Source organism: Anopheles moucheti, chromosome 2 (assembly GCF_943734755.1).
Source record: "Anopheles moucheti chromosome 2, idAnoMoucSN_F20_07, whole genome shotgun sequence".
Taxonomy (NCBI): Eukaryota; Metazoa; Arthropoda; class Insecta; order Diptera; family Culicidae; genus Anopheles; species Anopheles moucheti.
Genome location: NC_069140.1, coordinates 72,774,289 through 72,788,699, shown reverse-complemented (window position 1 = coordinate 72,788,699; position 14,411 = coordinate 72,774,289). Strand labels below are relative to the sequence as shown.

At 44.9% G+C, this 14,411-nt stretch overlaps 2 protein-coding genes across 3 annotated transcripts in view; one reads left to right on the top strand and one right to left on the bottom strand.

The window, feature by feature from the left end:
* Positions 1-97: 97 nt before the first annotated feature.
* Positions 98-4,728, bottom strand: LOC128309277 (probable ATP-dependent RNA helicase DDX46). Of its 2 annotated transcripts, XR_008288850.1 has the most exons (6): positions 4,603-4,728; positions 4,188-4,520; positions 1,481-4,100; positions 1,151-1,389; positions 275-394; positions 98-165 (listed from the first exon to the last, which is right to left on the bottom strand). XR_008288850.1 is itself a non-coding variant. In XM_053045641.1 (4 exons), exons 1-4 carry the CDS (start codon positions 4,623-4,625, stop codon positions 1,147-1,149), a joined length of 3,219 nt encoding a protein of 1,072 aa, XP_052901601.1. In that variant the 5' UTR covers positions 4,626-4,728; the 3' UTR covers positions 606-1,146. The 2 variants fall into 2 exon arrangements, 1 of the variants encoding a protein (XP_052901601.1); XM_053045641.1 differs by lacking the exons at positions 98-165; positions 275-394 and having other exon boundaries at positions 606-1,389.
* Positions 4,729-5,023: 295 nt separating this feature from the next.
* The window catches only part of LOC128310752 (A-kinase anchor protein 9), a 34,132-nt gene continuing 24,744 nt past the window's right edge, over positions 5,024-14,411 (top strand). The window contains exons 1-2 of the mRNA XM_053047468.1: positions 5,024-5,143; positions 11,329-14,322. Coding sequence (XP_052903428.1) covers positions 5,069-5,143; positions 11,329-14,322 — 3,069 coding nt within the window. The 5' untranslated portion in view covers positions 5,024-5,068. The remainder of the gene's footprint in view (positions 5,144-11,328; positions 14,323-14,411) is intronic.

The window sequence follows — 14,411 nt, the reverse complement described above, 5'->3', positions numbered from 1 at the left end:
ATCAATGTAGTAAATATTAGTTCGCTCTTCGAACGGTTCGGTTGTGCTTCCATTTCGTTCCCACACACATATCTCAATATACACTAACAGAATAATGGAGGAATTTTATGGTAATATTCACGGCGATACACATGGTGGAATTAACTGGGAGTTACTCATGAGCACCTATCAGAAAATCATTAAACGCATTAATGCAAACGGCAGTTACAGCAATTATAAAAGAATTAAATTGAAAGTACTCATAACTGATACATACCGTACGAGTAAAACTTACCGGTTGCCCCATTTGCCAAATTCGCAGATTTTTCGTTCCATAGAGCATCCATAGAGCATAGAGCATCAGTGCTCAGTCGCACTTTCACATCAAGATGTCGAAAGTCTTGGATATCAACAACTTCTCGAAAGATGGAACCAGAAACATATAGAAGAAATGTTATTGATTACGATTGCACTTTCTTTATGATACGACACTATTTCCATAAAATTGATAAAACGAATGCCCGATAAAACGACTTGAATTTTATTATTGTACAGTAGTGATGGGAATTTCGTTTCGAACTTACTAGGTTCGTTATTATTGCCTGTTTTAGATAACCATTCCGATAACCAATAATGTTGTATTCCATTCATTTCCTTACTTCTCCAGTTTGTTTGTTTAAATTACGTCCTCTCTTTAATGATGTTTTCAGAGCTCTGATAAAAAAATATCGTTTAAAGTTGCGAAGAGTTCATAGTTGTTTGTAAACGAAAAACTGTAAATGAATTATACTAATATGTTTTAAAATAGCGAGGAATATGTAAGAATTATTATGGAATATGTATCATACAGGATTATTTAAATTTTGTCGAGGAAGTAGGTTCAGCGAACCTATTAAGTTCATTCCGTTCCGTTAAAAGGAACTTTCTCATCACTATCTTACAGTACAATTCTTGGAACTGGTCGGACTGCTTAGTTAGATATTATGGGCAATATTTTTGTGATAAATCACCTTAATCTTCATCTTTCCATTTTAACCTCATTCCTTATGAATGGAATTTGATAATTTTATTTTGAAAGCAATAATTTTGCTTAAATTACTTTCTATGTACTCATTATACTGTCAATAGCTGAGGATACTCAGGGCATGGTTATGGTTAAGATGACACTTACACCACCTTGTATCGAGCCTTATTGATGACATGATGAGACGATGCCTGAAGTTTCAACAACTCTTCCTTGATGAGGCGCGTTATTTCACGCTTTGCCTTCGTCACAGCGAGCTCATTGCAGCTTTCGATAGCAAGATACAGCTTACGCTCACCGTCGGGTGGATTTTTACCAGTTGGTACGTACGTACCACGCACAGTGAGACCCGCTTCGGAGTATTCGGATATTTGCGCTAAGGCTTCCTGTAATGAGAGAGTAGACAAAAAATCCATGCGATTGATGTTATTTTCTAGCGGATTAGCAGATCATATTCATGACGCATTCGATACGTACCTTCGATGTAACCTTCCAACGTGCCTGCTGCGGGAAATCATTAATTTCCAGCTCTTCCTCATACTTACGGAACACCTGTTCGTTCGTTTCCACCACCGGTTCCTCCTCATCTTTCGGTTGATAGTTGAGCTTGTTGTTAAGCTTAGCCGCCAGCTGTTCCGCGACTGTCTTAGCCGCAATTAGCTGCTGTGTATTGGCACCCTTTAGTATTGCTTCGGCTGCCTGTTGTGTAGCTCCCTTTGAATCTGTGCCAAGTGTTTTCTGAAGGTTGATCTTCGACGCTAACCGTTTGGCCAGTTCGAGCTTGTCCGAGTGCGTCACATTCGGAACCGGAGGAGCTGGTACCGGTGGTGGATTATTCTGCTGCTCACGATTATTCGTAGAAGGTACTTCCACTTCCTTAACAATGCGTTTCGTAGCGAACATGTTTTCAATTTGCTGATCAATGTCCTGTTCGAGATCTTCCTCGTCATCTGAATCTTGCAACCCAAGTGCCGCTTTTTGCATTTTCTTCCGCTCATTTACGGCAGCCGCTTCTTGAGCATCGAATTTGAAGCCTTTACCACTGAACCCTCCACCAGTGTGAACCTTCTTGCCTTCCGCTTCCTGTGCCGCTTTATACGTGTCCCAGAGGTGGCGCAAATCATCTGGCACTGTACCGCCGGACAGTTCGAGCGCACGAATAATGTCACCGGCGTACCGTCCCTGCTCCGGCGTAAGGAATGTCCATGCAAATCCCTTTGCTCCGGCACGCCCCGTTCGTCCACAGCGATGCACATAATCTTCATAATGGTTCGGACAGTCATAGTTTACGACGAGAATTAGTTGCTTCACATCTAATCCGCGAGCTGCAACTGAGGTGGCAATCAGTAGCTTAACACGACCCTGCTTAAAATCCACCATGGTTGAGTCTCGATCGAACTGATCGATACCGCCGTGCAGACTCATACACGGATAGGACGCCTTCATCAAATCTTTTAACAAACTGTCAGCATTTTCTTGTTTATCGACAAACACGATAATACTACCCTGCTCCTGGTAAATACCAAGCAATTCGAGCAGCTTGAAAAATTTTGCCTCATCATCCAACACCACCACGTGTTGCTCGACATCCTTACAAACGACCGATCGTCCGCCGACTTGCACCTCGATCGGTTTTTTGAGGATCCTTCGCGCCAGTGCCTCCATCTGCCGTGGGAAGGTCGCACTAAACATTACAGTTTGTCGATCGGGACGTACGTTGTCAATGATACGCATCACCTGCGGCTCGAAGCCCATGTCGAACATACGATCGGCTTCGTCCAGCACGACGTACGTTACGCGCCGCAGGTTTGTCACACGACCCGAGTTTGCCGCCAACATATCGATCATACGACCGGGAGTACAGACAATAATTTCTGCACCTCGTTTCAGCTCGGCAATTTGTTCCGATATGCCCGTTCCACCATAAACGCATGCGGTTCGAAGGTTCAAAGATTTCGAAAACTTCTTAATATCCTTCCCGATCTGCATGCAAAGCTCGCGTGTTGGTGTCATTATGATAGTGATCGGTCCATCGCCATCATCCAGCGGGGGCTGATCGAGAATGTGCCGGAACATGGGTAAAATAAAGGCTAACGTTTTTCCACTGCCAGTTTTGGCTATTCCTATTAGATCCCTTCCCGACATGATGGCCGGTATGGCTTGGCATTGGATCGGTGTAGGTTTCTCGAAGCCAAGCTTACGAAGCACCTCAAACTCCTTCTTCGATACACCACAGTGAGCCCAAGTTTTGATCGGTTTCGGGCATCCTTTGCCCTTGACGGCAATACCTTCCAGCTCCTTCTTATACGCATCAATCTCCGTCTGGGTCATGCGAGCAATTTCTGGAACCTCCACGTAGAACGACTTTCGGAAAGACATGTAGTTAATGCCGGAATGGTCAATTTTGGCCAGCTCTTTTTTCTGTTTGTTAGCCAGATTCGCTGCTGTATCCTTAATGTCTTCCTGTTCTTCCTCCGACGAGTACTCGAGTCCGTCCTGGTTCTGCTCGATTAGTTCACCTTTTTTCGTTTCCGATTTTTGCTTTGCCACACCGGTAATGATCGTAACACCACTGCTGGATGCTTTACCATCCGTTTTTGGGAGCGGATTGGATAGCTTGTTTACTTTTCGTACCTCTTCATTTACTTCCTTCATAAAGGCATCCAATGGATCGATTTCTTCTTCCTCTTCGACCGCCTCTTCCGCTTTATCCTTTGCGTCTTCCGTTTCGTCGTCTTCCTCGTCGTCCTCGAGACTCCACTTTTTGGCGCCAGACGATGACATCGGAACGATCGTTGGAAGTGGTTTCTTAATTTCCTGTTCCTTTTTATTACGCTCTGCCCGCCATCGCTCGATACGCTCTCGGCGTTTCGTCATTTCCTGCTCAAGGCGACGTTGTTCCTCCTCCTTGTCGATGGGAGCTACCGGAACCTCGTATACCTCTTCTTTGAGACGTTCCCGGAATATTGACTTCTTTTCTTCAGCCAACTTTTCCACGACCACAACCGTAGGCGGTAGAAGGGGCGGTGGAGCCATCATGCCCGGAGGCATCTGATCGAACTTGGACTGTTTTCCACTACTGCTTACGCTTTGGGCACTGTTTTGTGGTGAAAGGGCAATTGAAATTAAAAAAAAAATGCAAAGTAACGAGAGGTGTCTGCTATCCGCGTTTTTCTGTACTTACTACTTGGTTGCCTGTTCACGTAGTTTCTCCCGCTCCTTTTCACGTTCGCGCTTGCGAGCAGCTTCCTTTTCGCGTTCCTTTTCCAGTTCCCGGTCGCGTTCTTTCTCCCGTTCCCAAAGCTCTCGCTCTCGTTCCCGATGTTCCTCCCGGTGGCGTTCTCGACGGACGGAACTGCTACTGCCACCAAAACCGGATGACAAGCCGGCTGCGTTGGTACTACCATTATTGACGGATGAACGGGAACTACTGCCTTTGCTCCTATCGTGGCTCCGAGATCGTTTCTTTTTGCGTTCCGGTGAGGTAGACTTACTACGTGATCGACGCCGATCCTTCCTGTGAATTTTGTTATGTGTGTGACAAAAATCAATACCTGGTCGGTTTTCATATGCGTGCGTTTGACCTGGTTTCAACTTACCCATTTTCACCTGTACGAGTCATCCGGAGAAGGTTGCCAATGCACGATCGCCGACACAGTGGTTAGTAGTAGTAGTAGTTGATAAGTGGTGAATCTATACAAACAATAGAAAATAGTGTTTTTCACCTGTAAAATTGCGATTCCGCCTAGTTCGCGCTTGTTGTTTTGTTTGGCGATGAAAAAACCCACCAAACGTCAAATCTGACGCGTTCGTTAAATCTTTCGTTAAATCGCTCATTGAATGTTTGACAGCTCACACAACATAAACACAAAAGTAAATCCAGAATGATGCTCGTACGGCTAGGTCGCTCGGCTTCTTTTTGAAATTCTGATCCAAATTTTACCAAACGTGTTGCAGTTTCCATTTGCGTGTACGGTGTTTTGTGTTATTCGGGTGTGTTGTGCGTGTGAAAAACATGTGTATTGTGGTGCACTGCGTGCAGAGAGTGTAAAACTGTGGTGAAAAATGAATCGACTGAAGCTGAAACCACTGAAGCTTCCTCGCGAAGCGAACCACACGACCAGCCAACAGTCTGAAGAGGTAAATTCGCAATACGGGATAATATAATGAGCGAAGTAGAGCTTTTCTGTTCGCAGGCAAAACCGCTCAGGTGCAGTTGCATGCTGAACACGATTGTGTAGCTAATTACTTTTGCAAAGTGGAAGTATCTTCGTTCGCAGTAACCCGTGATGGTGCAGAATCGAATCGGTTGCATCGGGTGGTATGGCCGTGTTCAGACGGATTGCGGCAAATGTAGAACACGGGTTCTATTTTAAGAGCATTTCGGAATAGTGCGTAGTGGCGGAGGTACCCCCACTTGTCCGTCTGTCCCGGTGATAGACGTGTTTGGCGATGAATTTTGCATGAGACAGCCACGACCCGATATCCCGTGCGATGTGTACTACTTTTGTCGTTGTCGTTGCACCGGGTTTCCTTGGAAACGAAACATCAACAGCGGAACATCTCTGTGCGAAAGGGGGAGAGTCCAGAGCAATCGTCCGCTGTACCAGTACTACGATCGATAGAAAGTGGTTATGGTTCGGTGGACATTTTAGCTGACCGGTTTCGATGAGCGAATCGCACTGCAACGGCCAGTCACCGCCCGTAACGTATCGGAAAATGTGTCCATGCACTAATGGGTTTGGTCCGATCGCTGAGATGAGATCAAAAAGTAACCGCCACTTGCATCCGAATTGTAGGCTCAGAAAAAAAAAAACTGTCAAAGAAAACCAAAGCAAAAGATGGGAAGTCCGTTCGCACCTGAACACGCACTCGATTAAGCCAGCAATTATAACAACGATTGGGTGGAAATAATTGGAATCGCAACGCCACAACGGAACGGTCACAAATATGATATGACCCACTACTGTCGATTGACGGAGTGTCGCAATGGTAAACCCGTCCCCCCTTACACGTATGCCAAGAATGTTGTTCCGATAGATGCTGCATTTAATTGTTTTCATTGCTTCCGTTGAACGTTAAAACTGAACGGACTGCGGGGCTTGTGCTGAAGGTGGGAAGGACGGAACAAACAGCGACAACATCTGACAAGCCCAAATAAAAAATCTACAAAAGATGGACCATTTTTCCATGGGGCAAGTCGTATCGACCAACGCGATACAGATCGCGTACGGATTACACTAATTATGTCGAGGTGTCAAACGTCGTCCACTAGGTATGTTGTGAAGAAAAAACGGAGGAACTGACTCCTGGTTTCCATTGTGTTGCCGGTGACGATCTTGTTTGCGGTGTTTCGGTTTTAACTCGTACCACACATTCCGTATGCCAGGGTTCGGCAAAGTCCATTCCATCGCATCGCGTTCTGGTATGCGAGTATTTTCTTATGATATGACTTAAGGAGATTCGACACATTCGCCAATCCCAATCTCTAACGATTGCGGTACAGCTTAATAATAATAGTGATGGCATGTTATTGTGTGGAGTTCCCTGTGATATGTTTACTCTGGGTTAAAACTAATCCAATATAAATTCCAAGCTTAAAGTACCGTTTTAAAGGGACGATACCTTCCCAACAAAAAAAAAAAAACAAACTAAATAAGCCATTGCTTGAAATGCTTGCAAACCTCTGCACAAAACGTTCGCTAGTTGTTAGGCGTTTGTGTATTTTGTTTTTCCCTTTGTCCCCTTTGATGAAGGAAATTCCCTAGCGCCAGTTTGGGAAACCCATGCTGGTGTAATATTTCCTTCAAACAAACCCGCTCGCAACATGCCGATGTGAGTCTGCGGTTGAGACGATCACGCTTACGGTCCGTCGAGAAAAGGAAGGCGATTGTGTGTGTTTAAATATCCACCAAACGCTTTTTTTCTTCCATTTCCTCGAACGAGACGAAACGATTTGGGTTACAGAATGTTACAGCGCGTTCTACCGGAACCGAGACGCACATCCACCATCCGTCCATCCGACTTTGGTTCCAGTCCTATGTTCCCCTCCGACTAAAACACGCATAGTGCATTCTGAATGGAACAGATTTTTTTTTTATTTTCAAATTCTACTTCAAGTGGATGCTGTTTTACAAGTAAATAAACAATATTGCATTTGTCTTGTTTGGGGGCACGTAGTGGAAACCATCCTGCGGGCCCTTGCACTAGCTTGAAGAGTATCGAGGGATCATTCGAAACATGTCGATACACCCTACACCCGCGGAAATGAAGCAATACCAGTTGTACGCCGAAAAAGTAACGTCATATATTTTGGATGAACAAAAATACGAGAAAATATTGGTCTAATGCTGGTAGAATGATGATACATAGGCGATTCTAATATTTTATGCATTTAAAAAACATCTCTTTGAGACATTCTATGCATCCGGAAATATTATTTATCAATTTGTACTTAGGTCGTCACAATTTCTGTCACATGTGGAGTATTAAAAGATAGAGTTATCCAGCGTTCTTTTTCAATACCAAGAGCGGACCTTTTTGTGCTGGTTAGAACAATTTATTCGACACATGGTGACGAAATAATTAAAAACCACGCTGGAAACCTAACACCGGCTCGCTCGCTCGCTCCGGTGCGACTCTCATGTGGACTAAAAATATACAAGAAAAAAAATCTCCTCAAACCGCAATCAACGGGGGAATAATGTTCCATGGAGGCGGTCACAGGCGAAGATGCTTCGTACACGCCGCCTAGACAAGCGACAGCGCCCGTACTGGTTCGGTGGAATTCGTAATGGAAGATTAATAGCCCGGTTGATTTTATGTTACGGCGGCGGGCAGGTTTTATGTTGCACGGGCGTGAGGCATTCTAGACGGTGCGACGGGGGAATTTGAGTAGCAGAAGTCTACTTCCGAGTGTGCAGATGATGTCTCAAGTGAGATTGGATTTATGAAGTGGCGATAAAAATAAATGATCCCATCTTTAGCGGAGGCAGATCGTTTTCATTCATCGAAGTATGATCGTAAAATGCATAGCAAACCAAACAAAAAAAAACCGTCAATGCATCGGCGATCGGTTGCATAGATGGTCTGTGCTTGTTTGTTATAAGTAAATTTGATCCATTTATTTATGATCTCGAGATTCCAAGGATTGCGAGACTTTGGGAACATTTTTGCTATTAAAAATATAAAATTAAATGCTTTGCTTATGTTTCGTGGCTGGTTCTCAGATTCATTTTCTCCTCAATGAGCAGCTAATTCTGAAGTTTCCTTCAACGTGCACTGAAAGAATCTTGATATTTTGAATTGCTCCAAAGCATTAAAGAATTCATTTCAAGAGTTAGCAGTTAATTTTATTGCAATTACAAAATTCCCGCCACAATAATGATCCATATGTTGATTCCAGTTCAACTTAAATTGGCCATGGCAGAGATAAACATCAACGTCACCTGGAGACACCGAACACGCGGTCACTTTATTTATGGTCTAATATTTTAAACCGATTTATGCCACCTGATTTATGCACATCCACAGACGAAGGTTGTACAAGAAGTAAACCATTTGGTTATTTATGTGGTTACGATTTATCTGTGTGTGTGCGTGTTGTTTTTTGTTCTGTTCTCTTGTGCCGGTCTAGTGTTTGCCAAAGACGTTTGAACAATGAGGCACTGGCCCCCACAACACCGGTACACCGCATTGGGCGCGAACAAACACCAGGCGCAAACATCGATTCGATTCGGGAATTTCGTTCGTTTTGTGTGCTCGGTTTGGATTAGATTTGCCAATCGACAACGCGGGACCGCGACTGCTCACAGTGCGTTCGTGTATTTTGTGCCGAAAGGGTCGCAGACGACGTGTCAGTCAGACTGTCAGGCCCAAAAACCCGTGTTTCGAATAGTAGCTTCTAGAGTGGATGCAATTGTAGGACGGACAGGCCTGTCGGGGCGGTATGGATTATTTTCCCAGAAGTATAAAATATCTAGCTGATAGAGAGTTGTCCCCGCAAGCCCGTCCTAGTGCGTATCGGAAGTTGAGAAATGGCGATTAATTGCTTCCGGATGTAGCAGCAGCGAGGTTCTACAAAAATTCGTTGTGCCTACGTAGGCGTTTGGTGGATGGTGGATGTGCTTGCGTGACACGCGTGTTTTTCCTTTTCGTTCCAAGTTTTAGACGAAAAAAAAGAATGCACAAATGACGTTGCCGTTGGTGGTGATAAATTCATGTGAAATAGAAATATTGTACGCCACCATTAGCGATCGTGTTAGAGCATAAGGTGCACTGAAGATCGTTCGTCTTTTCTTACGCAACAGCGTACCAACGACGCATAGTGAATTAGTTGTGCAATAATGTAACATAAATTAACTTTTTATGTTAGACGCATCTAACGTTTGAATTAAAAAAATGCAGTGATCGTTTGTGAGAGTATGACCGGTGTGGAGAGTCTTTTGATAAATAGTCCTGGGAATTAGCAGCGATCGTACAATGATCTCGGCGTTTGGTGCCCGGTGTGCATGATTTAGATGCAGTTCTAAAATTAAGCAAACCTCGCTGTAATCGCTTTGGTTTGCTTTCGCTTGCGCTTGCAGTCTTTGTGCGTTTGTTGTTTTGCTGCTGTCGCTCGGAATGCGTGGTCAGGAATGTATAAGACAGTTTAGAAGACAGGGCGAACTATGTTCGAAGGCGTGTAAGATGTCCGTTTATGCATTTCCCTTTTCAATCTTTTTATTATGATTAAAAACGAGTTCGAATTGTGTGTGTTTTTTTAAAGAAATGTATAAAGTTTAGCTTAGGCAGTTATGGCGAGTCATGTTAGTGTTTGGTATTTTTTTCTGGAGTCGGATTAATATGACTCCTGGCGAATGAGGAACGGTGGATTACTCCGACTCCGGAGTTGACCTTGGATTAACCCGGGGTGAACACCGGTGTTGAATCCGGTGTCGCCAACGGATTCGCCCCAAAAAAGCTTATTTGTTTGGTGGTCTACACTTATTGAAGATTGAGCAAAAACTCTCAAATTATATGGAGAATATTTCTTCATTGAAAATATTTTCCATCCGATTTAACGTTTGTTGTTGTTGTTGTTGTTACATTGCCGGGTTACAGAACAAATAAATTCTTTCTATGAGCAAATCCTCAGCCAACGGAGGTGTCCACTCTGGGCTAATCCGACATAATATCCGGTGTAGAGGAATGCGGTTCATTCCGGAGTAAACCTAGGAATAATCTGAAGCTCCGGATTCAGCTCTGGATTTTTTGGATTTCCGGAATTGAATCCGGTTTTTCGGTTTTGGAATCTTTGGGCGGATTCTTGAATTCACTCCGGAGCTCCCATCACTAATTCAAACCGATCGTTATTTTAGGTAAAGATCTCATCAAAGGTAGTAACTGTCAGAAAGTTAAGGTGAAATATGTTACTTTCGTAGCTCCTGACTTTGTTAACTTTGTTGTCCTGCTATTTTTGATTACTTTTGCTATGATAACGCTCATCTTTCAATACTCAACCACACTCACACTGAATGAGACCTCACCTCCCAGTCGTGCCATTTGTTTCATGGACTGTATCGATCAAACAACCTTCTATCTTTGTAGGTAGCGAATGGAAGTTGCTAAAGATAGTTAAAGTTGAGCACATAAAACGCAAACCTGATGAAAAATTGCAACTTTTGGCCCTAAATGGATGCCGATGGTTGGGGATATTGGAGTGAGTGGAAGTAAACACTGTTCGTCAGCTAGTAAAGGGAAGATGAGCATTTTCGGTAGGAAATCGCATGTCCCAGGACGATCCGTTCCTGTGCTTTATTGTAGATATTGGAAAGGATTCTTGCTTGCGTGTTCGGTTCTTCCCTTAGGCAATGTGTCCGATGTGGGTAGGCAATTTTGAAACACTGTCTTAGTTCCAGTGACCCAAATGCAAAGTTGCTTTAAGTTTAAGGTTGATATATGCACCAAAATGTAAATTAGATCGAATTCAATTGATGTAAAATTTTTGATGCTAAGACAGAAGATTTGTTCAAACTACGTAAAGTTAATGAGTTTAGTAAAGTAATAAAATATTTTAAAATGTATAAAATAACATAATCGCGTCAAATATTTGAATTTGTTAAACTCATGAAGTACGACCTGGCCTTGGATTAGCTTGAAAATTATTTTAAAACATTTCTTTTAGACGTAAAAATATCAGCTGACCTTACATTATGCAAAAAATGACGACAAATCGTTTGTGACCTTTTCCGTTTTCGATGTTGTGCGGTTGCCACACGTGGAACTGCTAAATAACCTTTGCTAACACTTTGCTTTCATCTATTTCTTTTCCGGTGTACATTCAGGACCGCCCGAACGAACGACAAGGACCCGCAGCGCAAAAAGCTTTCACCAGTGTCACCAGCGGGAGCAGCGCTGGTTCGGTTGGGAGTGCCAGTGCTAGTAAATCTACGTCCAGCTACGGCGGCAGTCGTAAGGAATCGTCCGTACGGTTTCGGCTCGAGGACGAACTGCTTGGCAGTGGCAGTGAGCTCAGTGGTAGTGCCAGTGCGAGCATATCGGAAAGCCTCAGCGCGAACGACAATCATGACGACGATAGTCTAGAGATTATGGAAGAAATTTTAGTTCCGGGCGATGGCGACGAAGACAACGACGAGGATGATGATGAGCGGGAAAACGTTGGTGGATTCAGTAGTGCCAGTGTGCCGACGGACGCTAATAGTGACGACAGCAGTTTCAGGAGCGTAGAAGCGTTAAATCGATCGAAGCATCAGAACGTCAAGAGTGGTGGTACGGTTGCCGATCGAAAAAGGCAGTTGTTCGATATTGGTGAAGACGAAGATTTGTTGCCGCGAAGTGCGGAACGACCCGCCAGTGGTGGTTTGTTTGATATAGATCGTTTGAATCTGTCCGGAGACGAAATTGCGCAACATTTCCAAACGGCCGTTGAAAGCGATCGAAGCGAAAAGGAAGAGAATTCATTCGGTGGCCGTCCAAGATCATCGGAACAGGAAGAGTACGACGATTCTTTCGGACAGGCGGCTGGGGTGGTTGAGAAATCAGACGGTACCTCGGCTAATTGTAAAGAGGATAGCATAAAGTCGGTAGAATTCGTGAAAGTGCATCAAACGAAAGAGTTATCGCCCCTCAACGAGGACGATGTGTTGATAAACGACAGTAAGGTGAACTTGAACGCACTGAAGCAACGCAACCAGATTGTTGTTTCGAAAGGTGGGATAAAATCAGAAGAAAAGCATCGAAACGTGAAACTTAACATTAACGTCATGGCGGAAGAGAGCAATAACAACAGTCAGGATAACAGTTTGAACACGACGAATGACATTTCGGACTTGGCTCCAGACACCGAAAGCGAACGGGTGGGAAGTGTTGAACTAGACCCACCCAGTGGTTCGTTGCGGAAGATGAAGCTATCGGCCGAGTGTAGAAGTCGCAGTGTGCCGGATGCGATTGGAGGCGCAAAAAGTAGTGGCGGTGGCCCATCCGGGGTAGGCTTCACGAGTTTAGGGCCCATGAAGATGTCCGACATTGGCAGTGAACCGCCTAACGAAAGTGAACAGGGCAGTTCATCTTCCGGTGGGAGTGGCATATCGGAAGACTTACGCGAACGGATACTGTCCACTAGTAAATCGTTCGAAGAAGTCAAGGCGCAAGGTGTCGCTGCGATAGAAATGGTGGAAGATAAGATAGAGCGACCCGGTGCAGAATCGGTCAAACCGATGGAGCGTGTGCCGGCGGATCAGAAGGAAGCATTGGAAGACATTTCCGAGGAATCGGAGCATACGATAGGCCTCGGAGGGGGGACCTCATCAAACACGGACGATGAGCAGCAGAGGGTAGCGGGAAAGAGAGCACCAAGCCGACAGGATGCAAACCAGCCAGGAAATCTTATCGAACGGGGTAAAGAAATGCGTACAATACTCGAGGAGAAGCTCCTGCAGAAGCAGCTCAGTGTAGGAAGTACAATTTATGAGGATAATAAGGAAAACATCCCCGAAGGAGGTTCACTGAAAGTGACGCCAGAGTTCGATAGCGTCATCAGCTTGAAGATGTTCCAAACAATGGAGAACGAGATACGAAAATTGCATGAAATAATCGCTACCAAAGATGTGCTACTGAATGCGTACGGTCGCAAGGAAGGTGGAATACCGGGCAAGGAAACAACCTCCTGTGGTAGTCGAGCGGAATCGATACGCGATCAACAATTATGCCGGTCGCATAACAGCGATTCAATCAGCCTGGCTACCAACTCGACCGAGTACCGTCCGGTTGGTGATCTGACGGAAATGGTTGGTGCGAGTGGTGCGGAGAAGGATTTGTATGGGAAAATAATGGAGCGAAATCAGTGGGTTGAACTGTTGGCCGATAAGCTAAAGGAATCACTGCAGGAACGCAACCAGCTGCAGTCGGAAGGTGAGAAGTTGGCTTCGGAAGTGATGCAGCTGAAGAAACAATTAGCCGAAACGGTGGAGAGCATGAAATTAAAAGCACAGGGTAGCTGGGCCGGTGTGAGACCACCGGACCAGGAAAGTACAAGCGGTGGCGGTCAACGAATATCGGAAATATCGATTGACTTGGTCAGCGAAACAGAGGATGGAGGATTGTCCGATTTTCCCGACATCTATGATGAACCGCTGTTAGGCCCTTCCGAGAAAGCTCTCGAACACACCCTACAACCTCCCGGATATGGTGATCTTTCCGATTTAAATCCACTCCACATTCCTCTAAAGATATCCAAACAACTCGAACAATTCCGTCGCTACCTGACGCCCGACGAGGTGCGTCTATTTAACATGGTACAGGGAAAGTTTGATGATTTCCTTACGCAGGAGCTGGATATGGTGCGTGATAGTGGTGAGACAGAAAATCGGTTACTGCGCGAGCAGCTGCAGATCGAACGAGCGGACAAAGAGCAGGAGATAAACCGATTGCGGCAGATGCTCGGTAGCGTGAAGGCAGGTTCGATCGAGATCGCCGCATTGCGAACTGAGCTGGAAGCACGCCACACGCAAGAGATGGCCGATTTACGCACATACTTTGAGAAGAAGGTGGTTGAGCTGGAGAAACAGTACTCGGAGGAGGTGTTTTCACAGCAGAGTCGTCGTGTGTCGAACGATGACACGGCCTCGGAAATATCGGGCGCAGAAGAGTTCCCGGAAGAGAACGGAGGCTACCAATCGAAGCATACGAGTCCGCGAAGGAAACATAAAGAGGGCATCTATCTGAGCCCGACCCACCGAAAGATTACACCGACCACGATTGACGCAACGGACGCGAGTGCCGATGAGGTTCTCGTGGTGGAAATAATTGAGGAAAAGGAGGTATGTATGACCGCAGGGTCGTGGCTTTTCACGTAGTAGCTAATACATGATCAATACCAGAAATACTCATACGTTATTTTTTTATATCA

Bases quoted from the DNA above. Each gene is read 5' to 3' on its own strand.
- LOC128309277 (XM_053045641.1), bottom strand. From the start codon at position 4,625: ATGACTCGTACAGGTGAAAATGG. The intron at 4,521-4,602 runs GTAAGTTGAAAC...CAAAATTCACAG, and splicing joins ACTCGTACAGGTGAAAATGG to GAAGGATCGGCGTCGATCAC. The intron at 4,101-4,187 runs GTAAGTACAGAA...ACCACAAAACAG, and splicing joins CGTGAACAGGCAACCAAGTA to TGCCCAAAGCGTAAGCAGTA.